At 34.6% G+C, this 13,553-nt stretch overlaps 1 protein-coding gene across 1 annotated transcript in view; it reads left to right on the top strand.

Annotated features, from left to right (window-relative positions):
• KCNH5 (potassium voltage-gated channel subfamily H member 5) overlaps positions 1–13,553 on the top strand; it is a 331,896-nt gene that overhangs the window by 20,173 nt on the left and 298,170 nt on the right. Inside the window, exon 2 of the mRNA XM_033417494.2 lies at positions 8,559–8,682. Within this exon, the coding sequence (XP_033273385.2) occupies positions 8,559–8,682 (124 nt within the window). The remainder of the gene's footprint in view (positions 1–8,558; positions 8,683–13,553) is intronic.

Genomic DNA, 13,553 nt, shown 5'->3' with positions numbered 1-13,553 from the left:
GAAGGATGTTGAAAGATGGCTCCCAGATTGCTGCATAGATGGTGATCTCATTTTCTAAGATAGGAAACACTGGGAAAGCATCTGATTTGGGGAAATGACAGGTCATGGACATGTTCTACTGAGGTAAATTTAAGCTATCTATGAGGAGAGGTGAACCTGGATATAAAGATCTAGAGTTTATAGAAGAGGTCTGGTTTGGAGATAGAGTTACTGAATCTATGGAGATAGGTGAAAGCAGAAGAGGAATGGACATAGAGGAACTTTAATATACTGACTGGATAAAGAGTATTGAGTCTGCAAAGGAAATGGAGGAGTGTCCAGAGAATCAGGGAAATGTTCTATGTAAGCTAAGGATTGAGACATTTTTAAAGAGGGAGTGGATACCATTGCTTCTGAATTATTAAGTGGAAAGGGTAAAAAGTGTCCTTTGGATTTGGTGACATGGAGAGATTATTGGTTACCTAGGTTGTCTTGGAGTGGTGAGGACGTAAGCCAGATAGGAGTGAGTTGGGTGAATAGGGGCTGAGAAGATAGAGCCAATGAGAATAGACAACTTTTATGAAAAGTTTGTCCTGTGAAGGGTTGGACACAGACAGATATCATGGTAGCCAGAGGATGTGGATTCAGTGGTAACCACTGAATGTGTCATAGAGAAGGGAGAGTTGAACTGGTTCTTAAAAGTTTTGATAGGCAAAGGGATGAAGAAAAAGTTTTGATAGGCAAAGGGATGAAGAAAAAGTATTTCAAGTGGATAGTAGGCATCATGAGTAAGCATCTTTTGAGGATATAATGAGAAAACTGACCTAACTGCAATAGTATGGACTTCAGGAGAATAATGAGAAATATGTTTGCACAGGCAGAGAGGATGAGGCTGGATTTCAAAGGACTTTGTGAGTCTGGGAGAGGATTCAGTGATGTTAACAGTTGGGAGACTTGATCTGGATGAAGAGTGGTAGGATGGAGGCAGGGCTTGAGGGGGACAAATGAATGTTAGTCTGAAAATCAGGGAGACCATGTAGCAAGCTATATGCACTGCCACAGCTACCTAGTTATGAAGTGAGGAAACTATGGATTAGAGAGGTTAAACTGACTAGGACCTGGCCTGGGCTAAGAAGGGAAAGAAGTTAATTTTTGATGATCGTATTACAAATATTTATAATTGATGCTATATATAAATGAAAATATATATTTATAGAAGAATTTATATTTTATGAAGCATTTTTGCAGGAATAAGATCATTTTAAACTCTAATCACTGTATGTACCAAGGAAACGTAGTATTACCATTCTTATAGCTGGGGTTCAGCTCAAATGCCACTGGTTTCCTAAAACTTGTGACTCTCTAGTCCTTTGTCCTTCTTGTATTTTCTTTTAAGTTTGAGGTATACTTTATATGAAGTAAAACATACAGATCTTGTATACAGTTCAATTAGTTTTGGCAAATGTATATACCTCTGTAGTTTATATCTCTACAAAGATAGAAAACAATGACCTTCTCCAGAAAGTCATCAGTCCCTCTACCATCCCATCCCCCTCAGAAATCATTGTTCTGATCTCTATCGCCATAGATTGACCTTGCCTGTATTTAAACTTCATATGAATGAAATTATAGTTTCTGACTTCTTTAAATCATCAGTGTTTTTCAGATTAATTTGTGTTGCTGCAATCTATCAGTAGTTTGTTCCATTTTAGAGCTGAGTAGTATGTCTTGTATGAATATGCCACAATTTTTAATCCACTCTCTTGTTGATGGACATTTGCATTGTTTTCAGTTTTGGGCTACTGTGAATAAATCTGATGTGAACATTCTTCTACAAGTCTTTTTGTTAACATATCTTTTCATTTCACTTGAGTAAATGCCTAGAAGTGAAATTTCTGGGTCATAGTTGAATATTTAACTTTTCATGAAACTGTTTTCCAAAGTGATCATACCATTTTATATTCTCATTAGCATTTTATAAAGAATTTCAGATGTTCCATATTTTCATCAACATTTTTGTATTATTAGCTTTTATAACCACTCTAGTGGTTAAGCAGTGATAGATCATTGTGCTTTTAGTTTGTATTTCCCTAATGCATGATGATGGTGAGTATCTTATTCTTGTGCTTATTGGCTGTTGTACATCTTCTTTTGTGAAATGTCTGTTCAAGTCATTTGCCCATTTTGTTAATTGGGTCATTTGCCCTTTGGTAGGATTTTTCGGGCCTATTTTGGATAGGAGTTCTTTCTCAGGTCTCTGCATTGTGAATATCTTCTCTCAGTCTGTGGATTCCCTTTTCATTTTCTTGACAGTGTCCTTGAATGAGCAGTTCATTTTAATTTTGATAATGTCTAATTTATTTATCAATACTTTCTTTTATGGTGATTACTATATGAGTCTTAGAAATTTTTGTCTTCCTCAAAGTTGCAAAGATTTCCTTCTGTGTTTTATTTTTAGTTTTCACTTTTGTGTTTAAGTCTATGACCTGTTTTAAATTATTTTCGTGTGTGTGGTGTGAAGTAAGGGTCATGGTTCAATTTTTGCTTGTATGGATAGCCAGTTGTTTTAGCACAGTTCATTGAAGTTGTCTTTATTAATGAAACTGCCTTGGCATCTTTGCAAAAAATCAGTTGGCCATTTATGTAAGGGTCTATTTCTGAAGTCTTTAAACTGTTTCATTGATCTATTTGTCCCAACTCCAATTTCATACTATATTAATTACTATAGTTGTATGTTTCTCCAACTTGGTTCTTCTTTTTCAGATTTTATTTTGGGTTATTTTAGGTAATTTGTATTTTCACAAACATTTTATAATTATTTTGTCAATTACTTCAAAAAAGCCTGTTGGTATTTTCATTGGGATTGTATTAAATCTATAGACTGATTTGTAGAGAACTGAAGTCTTAAAATATCCAGTCTTTCAATTCATTCACATGGCATAGCCCTCCATTTGTTTAGAAGCCATTTGTAAGCAGCATTTTTTAGTTTTCACTCTAGAGGTCCTACATGTATTTTGTTAAATTTATTTCTAAGTATTTTATACTTTTTGATATCATTCTAAGTGAAATTGCTTTTCATTTTCCAATTGTTTAATGCTAGTTAATATAAACAAAATAGATTTTATATTGACTTTATGTCTTGTAACCTTGCTTAATTCACTCAGTAATTTTAGATATCCTTTTGAATATTCCTTAGGATTTTCTACATAAACAATCATGTCATCTGCAAATAGAAAAAAAACTACATTTACCTTTTAAACATTTATATCTTATATACATTTTTGGTTTGTTTCTCTCTTTTTCTTTTTTTTCCTGTATTTTCTTAGATGGACCTCTGATGAAATGTTGAGTATAAGGGTTGAGAGTATATATATCATTGACTTTTTCCTAATCTTAGGGGGAAAATATTTAGTATTCTAGCTTTAAAAATGATGTTAGTTATGGATTTTTTAGCAGGTATTCTCTATCAGTTTGAGGAAGTTTTCTTTTATTCTTAGTTTGCTCAGATATTTTAACTATGAATGAGTATGAATTTTGTCAAATGCTTTTTTCTGCATCTACTGAGATATAATCATATGGCTTTTTCTTTTATTCTGTTGATGGATTGCATTGATTGATTTCATAATGATAAATCAACCTTATGTTCATGAGATAAACACTACTTGGCTATGATCTATTTTCTTTTTTTTTTTTCTTTTTTTTTTTTTTTTGGCGTACCCGGGCCTCTCACTGTTGTGCCCTCTCCCGTTGCGGAGCACAGGCTCCGGACATGCAGGCTCAGCGGCCATGGCTCACGGGCCTAGCCTCTCCACAGCATGTGGGATCTTCCCGGACCGGGACACGAACCTGTGTCCCCTGCATTGGCAGGTGGACTTTCAACCACCGTGCCACCAGGGAAGCCCTATTTTCTTTTTTATATATTGCCGGATTCTATTTGCCAATATTTTCTTCTGTATTTTTGCAACTACATTCATAAGATCTATTGGTCAGTAATTCTTTCTTTAACAGCCCTTGTCAGATTTTGGTATCATAATAATGCTAACCTCATAAAACAAGTTAAGTAATGTTTCCTCACCTATTTTCCGAGAGTTTGTGTAATATTTGTACCATGTCTTATTTAAATATTTGAAAGAATTCCCTGAGCCCATAGCCATCTGGGCCTTTAGTTTTCATTAAAAGATATTAAGCTATTTAAATTTTCCATTTCTTTTTGTGCCTGTTTTTTATCAGTTTTTTATTTTCAGAAATTTAATTCATTTCATCACAGTTTTATAATTCATTGGCAAAATATTGTTTGCTGTACCTTTATTACCATTTGCTATGTGTACTATATCCAGTGATGTCTACTCTTTCATTCTTGATGATGGTAACTTGTGTTTTTTTGAAGTTCACTCTTCTTTGAATGTTTTCTATTTCACTGATCTACATTCTGACCTTTATTTACTTCCTTCTATTTAATTTGTATTTAATAGCTATTATTTTTCTAGTTTCTTCATAAAAGTTTAGATTATTGATTTTAAACTTTTCATTAAAAAATAAAACTTTAAAATGAGAAATTTCTCTCTAAGCACTGCTTTAAATGTATACAACAAACTTATTATCATCCAGTTTAAAATATCTTCTATATTTCTGTTGATTTCTTCTTTGACCCAGTGGTTTAGAAATGAATTGGGTAACATCCAAATACTGTAGATTTTTCTAGATAATTAAAAAAATGATTTCTGATTTAATTACTTTGAAGTCAGAAAATATACTTTATTTAATTTCAATATTTTGAAATTTATTGACAATTTTTGTGGCTCAAAGTCAGTTACATCTTGGTGGAATTTCCACACGCACTGGAAAAGAATGTGTATTCTGTAGTGTAGTGTGGGGTGTCCTGTAAATGTTAGTTAGTTTGAGTTAGTTGATAGTGTTGGTGTTGTTCAAATATTCTATATCCTCAATTAGTTCTTCATCTGGTTGTTCTGCTAGTTAAGGCAGAAGGTTACTATCTCCCTTTATTATTGTGAAATTGTCTATCCTAGTTATGTCATTTTTTTTCTTCATGCATTTTGAAGCTCTTTCATTACTTTCATATGCATTTGGGAGTGCTGTATCTTCTTAATGAATTGACTCCTTTATTATTATTAAATGCCCCTCCTTATTTCTATTACCCCTTGTCTTCAGCTACTTTATTTTGTATTATCATGGGCAGACTTTCTTTCTTTCTTTCTTTTTGTGGTACGCGGGCCTCTCACCATTGTGGCCTCTCCCATTGCGGAGCACAGGCTCCGGACGCGCAGGCTCAGTGGCCGTGGCTCACGGGCCCAGCCGCTCTGCAGCATGTGGGATCTTCCCGGACTGGGGCACGAACCTGTGTCCCCTGCATCGGCAGGTGGGCTCTCAACCACTGCGCCACCAGGGAAGCCTCCCAGACTTACTTTCTTATGCTTAGTGTTTGAGTAGTGTATTTTCTCCCACACTTTCAATTTTCAAATTAAAAAAAATTTTAAGTCTTTATCGAACTTGTTACAATATTGCTTCTGTTTTATGTTTTGTTTTATTTGGCCCCAAGGCATGTGGGATTTTAGCTCCCTGACCAGGGATTGAACCCACACCCCCTGTATTGGAAGGTGAAGTCTTATCCACTGGACCACCAGGGAAGTCCGTATCTATCTTTTTATACTTTAAATGGCTCTCTTAAAATACTAGACTATCAGTTTCTATTCTGTTTTTAAAAATCCAGTCTGAAAATTTCTGTCTTATAATTAGTGTGTTTATTCTATTTACATTTAATGTAATGCTTGATATAGTTGGATTTAGGGCTACCATCCTGGGGTTTATTTTCTATTTGTCCTATCTGTTGTTTGTTTTTCCCTTCTTGACTTTTTTTGTGGAGGTTATTGTTATTATTATTGTTACTATTATTATTTTTTCAGCTAAAATACCTATTACATTTGTTTTATTGTGATTCTGCTGGCAATGGTTTCTCCCAGTTTTTGTTTCTGAGCATGTCTTTATTTGACCTTCAATTTTGAAGGATATCTTTGCTCTCTATAAAAATCTAGGTTGATAAACATTTTTCTCTCAGTATTTTAAAGATGTCATTCCATTGATTTCTGGCCTCCTTTGTTTTTCATTCTTTGTATGCTGTATTTATTACACCTCCCCCAAATATAACACATATAAATAATGTATCTTTTTTTTGATGTTTAAAATTTTTTTTCCCTTATTTTTCATTAGCAATTTTACTGTCATCTTCTTACTGTTGCTTTCTTTGGTTTATCTTGCTTGAGGTTTACTGAGCTAAGATCTCTGTGTTGCTATTTTTCATGCTATTTGAAAAATTTTAGTCATCCTTTATCTAAGTAACATTTGTGTCCTATTCTGGTTTTTTTCCCCAGACTCAGCTACATATATTTTAGACTGCTTGTTATTGTCCCAGGACATCTTTTCCGTTATTTTCTCTTTTTGCTTCAGTTTGCAGTAATTTGCATTGATATGTTTTTAAACTGTCCTTTCTTTTTTAGTGTCCAATATATTGTTAAATCTATTCAGTTTTTTATTTCAGAGATTGTATTGTTTATTTCTGTGTTCCCATCTCAACCTCTCTATTGCCCATTTTTTCTCTTGATTATTGTTACAGTTTCCTGTTTCTTTGCATGCCTAATAATTTTTAATTGTATACGGACATTGTATTGATACAATGTAGAGATTTTGGACTTCATTATTTTCCTCTGAAGAGGATTTCATTTTATTTTAGCAGGTGGTTAAATTACCGGTGCGTCACCTTAATTATGACTTTAGCTTTTTTTTTTTTTTTTTTTTTTTTAGTATGAGTCTATTTTCTACATTTTTGATCTTAGACTCAGGTCATAACCATTTATCCTGAGACTTGATTTTTATTCCTGAAGTAAGGCCTTCTGTGGAATTAATGGAAAGCTCAAGGTATTACCAAGCTTCTCTAACTTGATAGGACTCGAACTCCAAAATTTGTCCTATAGCTTTGTGAAGCTGATGAAGTTTCTGCCTACCTCTTTAGCCTTCTAGTCATTGCACGACAAGATGGGTTCCTTGTAGTCTCATCCTGTGCATGCCGTTTAGGTCACAGAGGAGGATTTGAGGTAGATTTATATACAGGTTTATGGCTCCATATGTTAAAGGAACTCCACCTTAACTTCAAGCTGCTTTGGCGGTCCCAAATTATGATCTTTGACTTTTTAGCCCCATAAGACTTTTCTGTTTGAGCTCTGTCATCCACAAACTTTACAAACTGAGACGTGCTCTCAGGGGAATGGACAGTTAAATGAATATCTCACCTAATGTGTCTTCCTTTTTTCAAGGGTTTGTCTTTTCCGGTTTCTATCCACTTTTGATTGTCTTTTAGTGCCTTGAAACAGATTTTTTTCCATCTGTTGGCCCATGCTTCTTGATTTGGCATCTGTTCTGGTAAATTGTACTTGGTTACATATTTGTTTTTCTTCATATGTAAGTTGTTTGAGAGTAAAGGGCATGGTTTATTGATCTTTATTTTATCCCATTGTCTGATCCAGAGTAGTGCCTTTTACTTAGCAGCTACTTAGTCAGTGAATTGCATTGTTATTTATATGAAGAGCAACTGTAAGTCAGAATTTAAACTTCAAGTCATCTACTCATAAGTTAATTTCTCTTCAGTACACCACTCAATATGAGTTCAAAGAAGATTTTTTAGGTAGATATTTTGAAGTATAGTACTCCCTAAAAAATCTGCTTGTAAAATATTGATACTTATTTTAAAAATAATTTTATGTTTTATATTTTAATATTGTTTTAATTTTGATGTTAACATATTTATCATTTGACCTACAAAACTGCTAAAGTTACTGCCTAAAACTGTTGGATTTTCAATCAAGGTATATGCCAAAAGATATTATTTTTTGTATTAATTTTTATACCTAAAGCAAAACCACTTCTCCATGCAAAACAGACCAGAGATGTTTCTTTTATTTAGAATAATGGTAGTTTCCAAATTCTGTGTAGCATGTGGTTGAAAATAATGTCTTTGAATAATTTTATTTTAAAAAGGGACTTTATTTAAAAATTTGATTTTAAATTAGACTTCTCTAGATCAAACTGATGGACAATGAATTTGTCCCATCATGTCAAAATTACATTAATACAGTTTTTGGAGGAGTCATCCAAACTTGTCTCTGTTATTAAGTTTAATATTCTCAGTTTGTAGAGAAGTGACTGTAGCCCTTAGTCTTAATAAATTAAACTGTTTTTAGCTGTGATTATTATAGTCATTAACATTTATTTAATATTAACCATGCTTTGTTTTCATAGTGTACTGTTTACTTGAATGCAAAGAGTATTGTAAACTGGCTTCTTTTCAGTGGAGTTTTTAGTTTATATGCAAATCTTGTACTCATTGCAGATCTCAGTTGCTGATCATGCTAAAGTAATAATACCAGTTTCAAGGATACGTTTTATTATTTGTACCATAACAAACCATAGTTATATTTGTTTATTTTTATGAATATGTCTTTTTAATTACTTGAAAGAAGTACATTGTTAAATGAAGCTAAAAAACTTCCCTTTTCTTCTTTCTCCTTTAGAATCGAGTTTCTTACTGGGAAATGCCCAGATTGTGGATTGGCCTGTAGTTTATAGTAATGACGGTTTTTGCAAACTCTCTGGGTATCATCGAGCTGACGTCATGCAGAAAAGTAGCACTTGCAGGTAGGTTAAGAGAACAGCTCAGGAATGTTTTCTGAAGTTTAACTAAATGTTGAATGTGGTTAAAAGGCTTAAACTTACTTAGATTCACTGTGATTTGGTCTTGCACCCAGTTCTTGGTACAGAGCTCCCAAAACTCTTGGAATTTCTTGTTATATGTTAATGAGGTGACTTTTGGAAAGCCCATAGATAACCTAAAGATGGGGTTGGCTGCCAGAGGAACCAACCATGTAATCAGTACCATGCCCTCTCCCCAGTCTCCTGGAGAGGGGCTGGAGGTTGAATCAATACCAATGGCAATGATTTAATCAATTATGACTGTGTAATGAAGCCTCCATAAAAACTCAGAGGACAGGTTCTGAGGCCTTCCAGTTTGGGCAACATGTGGAAGTGCCGAGAGTGGCATGTCTGGTGAGGGCATGGAAGCCCCATACCTTGTCCTGTGCATCTCTTCCATCTGCCTGTTTCTGAGTTATATCCTTTTATGATAAACCAGTAATCTGGTAAGCAAAATGTTTCTCTGAGCTCTGTGAGTCTCTCTAGCAAATTATTCAAACCAAAGGAAGAGGTCATGGGAACCTCTCATATATAGCTGTTTGTCAAAAGTACACATAACAACCTCTGCTTGTAACTGGTGCTGAAGTTTAAGGAGGGTGTCATGGGAACCTCCAATCTGTATTAGGTGGGTCAGAAACACAGGCAACGACCTAGGCTTGTGACTGATTCCTGAAGTCTGGTGGAGGGTGGTCTTGTAGGACTGAACTCTCAATGTTTAACCTGTGGAATCTGATGCTATCTGCAGGTAGGTAGTGTCAGAATTGAGTTGAATCATAGGACACCCAGCTGGTGTCCCTAGAATTGCTTGTTGTTGGTATAGGGAAACTCTCCACCACCACCCCCACACCCAGATTGGAATTGGTACCAGAACCTATTGATTCACATGAAAACTATAGGGTAAAAATTATATTAGAACGTTAAGGAGACTAAACTGTCAATAGAAATACATAGTTTAAGAGCCACTGGTGAGAACTTTTGCAAAGAGAAATATTTTTGCATAGCTGTGAATTTATTAATTCATTCAATAAATATTTTTTGATCACCCTCTATGGGCCACAAACTATTCTAGGTGCCAAGTGATCAAAGGAACATCCTATATCAGAGGACCATTGATGTCATCAGCACTTCTTGAGTTGCTAAAACTGTATTGAACAAAGTAGAGGCAACAACCCCCAACCAAGTAGGACATGGTTTTTGGACATTAAAAAAAAAATCAAAATGAAGTTTTTTCATACTGTGTAAATCACACGTACTTTGTTATGTTGGTACATTGTACCACTGCTATTTTGTTTGACTTATGTAAAACAGAATCTGGCATTTATATTATTTATAACAATTCTTTTAAAATATTCCATATCTGTGAGCTTAAAGAGAGTATTACCAAAAAAGATCATAAAAGAGAAAAGGAAACTCTATATAAGGAACCAATTTAGAACCGAAAACTTTTCACAATATTTCGGTAATGCCAGATGGGATGTTTTTTCCTTGAGTTAATTTTTCTTTAAAGCTCACACTTAACTAAGTACCAAAATCATGTTATTTTAGAACTGCAAGGGGTCAATTATTTTCTACTCCATATTCGTTATTTTTCAGAGGAAAAACTGAGTTAGAGTTAGGTTAAGGGATTTGCCCAGGGAAACAGTGATTTATTTGTCTTTTTTTCTACCCCTTTATGCTGCGAAACGTTATATGCATATACAAATATATATATTCTACATCTTCATGGAGGGTAGGGATTTCATATGGAGTCTAAACCTGACTATACATGGGAATCACTTAGAGAGGTTTTGCAAAACACAGATTCTCAGACCTCATCTTAAACCTATTGAATCAGAATCACCTCAGGTGGGTAGGTGGGGGCAGGAATCAGTACTTTTAACCAGCAGCTCTGATGATCCTGATGCTTAGCCAGCACTGAGAAATTATCTGTTCAAACGTCCTCTTTCTTCGCTTATCCTCTCCCAGCAGTCCTCATTTTCTCTCTACTAAAGTCATTCTCGTATTCAACCTTCACTTCCAGGCCTGAAATTGGTAGGTAGGAATGATGAAAAACTGTGGCCCCTCGTTGAGAAACTCTCTTTGGTAGCACGGATGTCTCTTGTGCCTTTTTATCTGCTGGGTGGATATTAGCTCTTGGCCTAGCACTGTCACTGAGGTGTGTGTTCTAAATTCTGGGAGGCCAAGGTTTGTATTGAGCATTTCTGCTCCCTTGTGTCTCGGCAGGGTTTAGGTTAGGAAAAGGTTAGTTTTATGGTAGACCTAACCTGTGGAACAGGTTCTATAGAGAATTCCAGGAAATGTAGATGCTCCCATACCTATTTCCTGACCTCCCACCATCATCATGCCGGGCTTGTTTCAAGTTGCCATCTTCTACCTGAAGGTGCTCATAACTTTTCCTCCTTTGACTCCCTATAGTTCATCATTTGGCACCGTCATATGGCCTTAAACTAATTTTTCTTATCCCTGGGGTTTTCATCGCTATTGCTTTTGTTGTCATTTTTGAGATGTATTGCTCTTCATATCCGGATATATTGTAAAGTCATGCTCACATCTCTTCTTGCTTCCCATGTATCTGCCCCTATACCCCAGCCTGTTTTCTTTGGCACATGCAATTTTTCCTATAAAAAGTTCATTAAAAAATGCTGGCATGTTGTAACACAGAGAATGTATATTCTCTCCCCTTAAAGCATTGCTTTCCCTCCTACCACCAGTGCCAGATTATACATGCCTTGAAGGTAAGGATTCCATCTTGTTCACTTTTGTATGCACTACAGGACACAGCTCAGTGTTCTGTGTCAGTATTGTTGAATTGGTTGGCTTGTTTTGCAATAAACCCTAACCTAGGTCTCACAGACTTCTGTATAACATGCTTTTATTTATTGTATTTTATCCTAAGTGTTATGGTATTTGAGGTGGGTAAGAAAGCAGAGAGCTTTGGATTTTGTTACACTTTTTCACTGTGGGAAGAAGTAAGCAAATCTCCCCCCAATTCTTCTTCACTTTTGTTAGAGATAGTATTTTCAAAATACCAGTATTCTTTTATTTTTTTTAACATCTTTAGTGGAGTATAATTGCTTTACAATGTTGTGTTAGTTTCTGCTTTATAACAAAATGAATCAGCTATATGTATACATATATCCCCATATCCCCTCCCTCTTGAGTCTCCCTCCCACCCTCCCTATCCCACCCCTCTAGATGGTCACAAAGCACAGAGCTGATCTTGCTGTGCTATGCGGCTGCTTCCCACTAGCTACCTGTTTTACATTTGGTAGTGTATATATGTCAATGCTACTCTCTCACTTCCTCGCAGCTTACCCTTCCCCCTCCCCATGTCAAGTCCATTCTCTACGAATACCAATATTCTTTAAAAATTTTTTTATTGAGGCATAGTTAATTTATATTAATTTCAGGTGTATAACAGTGATTCAAAATTTTTATAAATTATACTCCATTTAAAGTTATTGTAAAATATTGGCTATATTTCTTGTGCTGTACAGTATATCCTTGTAGCTTATTTATAACTCGTAGTTTGTACCTCTTAATCCCCTACCCTTTTCTTACCCCTCCCCTCTTCCCTCTCCCCACTGGTAATCACTAGTTAAACATAACAGTATTCTTAACACAAACAATTATTACTTGATTGCACAAAATGCCCACTGTGTTCTGCTAATCTAAAACTTGCAAGCAATTGAATGCTCTCGCAGAGCAATGAAGACTAGCATCTGATATATGAGCAAGTGTTTGAATCCTATCAGGTTTTCTTAAGGCATAGTTTATTTTAATGCACGCCCCTTTCAAACTTCTACATTCCGTTTAAAAATTAAACTACACCCATTTTACTTTCATTGAAGCACTTTTTAGAAGAATGAGGACCTGGAAATAATAAAAATGTCTGGTAGTATATTTATTAAAAAATGTTATGGCAAAGCCCTAACTTCTTACATCATATGTTGGAAGAATAATGACACTGAAAGAAGCTAACAACGTGTTACTAAGTAAAAAAATCAACCAACCAGCCAAATGAACAAAAAAGATTTCAAAACAATATCTGCATCATGATTCCAATTTTGTTTACATATAGTTGTTTTCCATTTCCTGTATAAATCTATAAAAGCCTTTGAATATGATACACAAGGAAACAGAGGGAGGAAAGAAACTTTTATACACATTTAGAAATACAGTGTTAAAGCTAATGTTATACAGTTTTGGAATCACTGAATTCTAGTTGAATATGGACATAAATAATTTGATACTGAGGGTAGCCTTATAACAAATCAAAGAATTTTACTGATTTTAATAATGACAAGTTTTAGACAAGCATAACAGAATAAGAAGCTACAAATCAGTGAGTATCACTTTGTGAGGAAAAAATATGAATACTTTATGTGCTGAAAAAGAGTCATCTTTGTATACAACTTGCACTAGATGGATTAAAATTGATAGGATTAAATTGGTAACTGCATAAAGATTACATGTCCTATTTTTAAAATATTCAAATGTGAGTTGTTTTATGGAAAATTACAAATATTAATTTGTAATTTTACAATATCAAGAGGCTAAGGTTATTTATACATTATATATTATTATACATTATTTATACATTTGTATATTTATTCTGTATTCTTATCTTTTTCCTTCTTTGTCTTTCCCAGTCCTTCTCCCATTAGACCAGTTGCATAGAATCAAATTAAACATACTCCTCAGTTTGTCCCAATATTATCATTTGGATCTCTCTGGGCACAGTCTATTTATTTTATTTTAATTTCATTTTATTTGTTTTATTTTGTTTCAACTTCTTTTCTTTTATTTCTTTTCCC

Source organism: Orcinus orca, chromosome 2 (assembly GCF_937001465.1).
Source record: "Orcinus orca chromosome 2, mOrcOrc1.1, whole genome shotgun sequence".
NCBI lineage: Eukaryota > Metazoa > Chordata > Mammalia > Artiodactyla > Delphinidae > Orcinus > Orcinus orca.
Note: the sequence above shows the minus strand (reverse complement) of the source record. Positions and strands in the feature narration are given on the sequence as shown.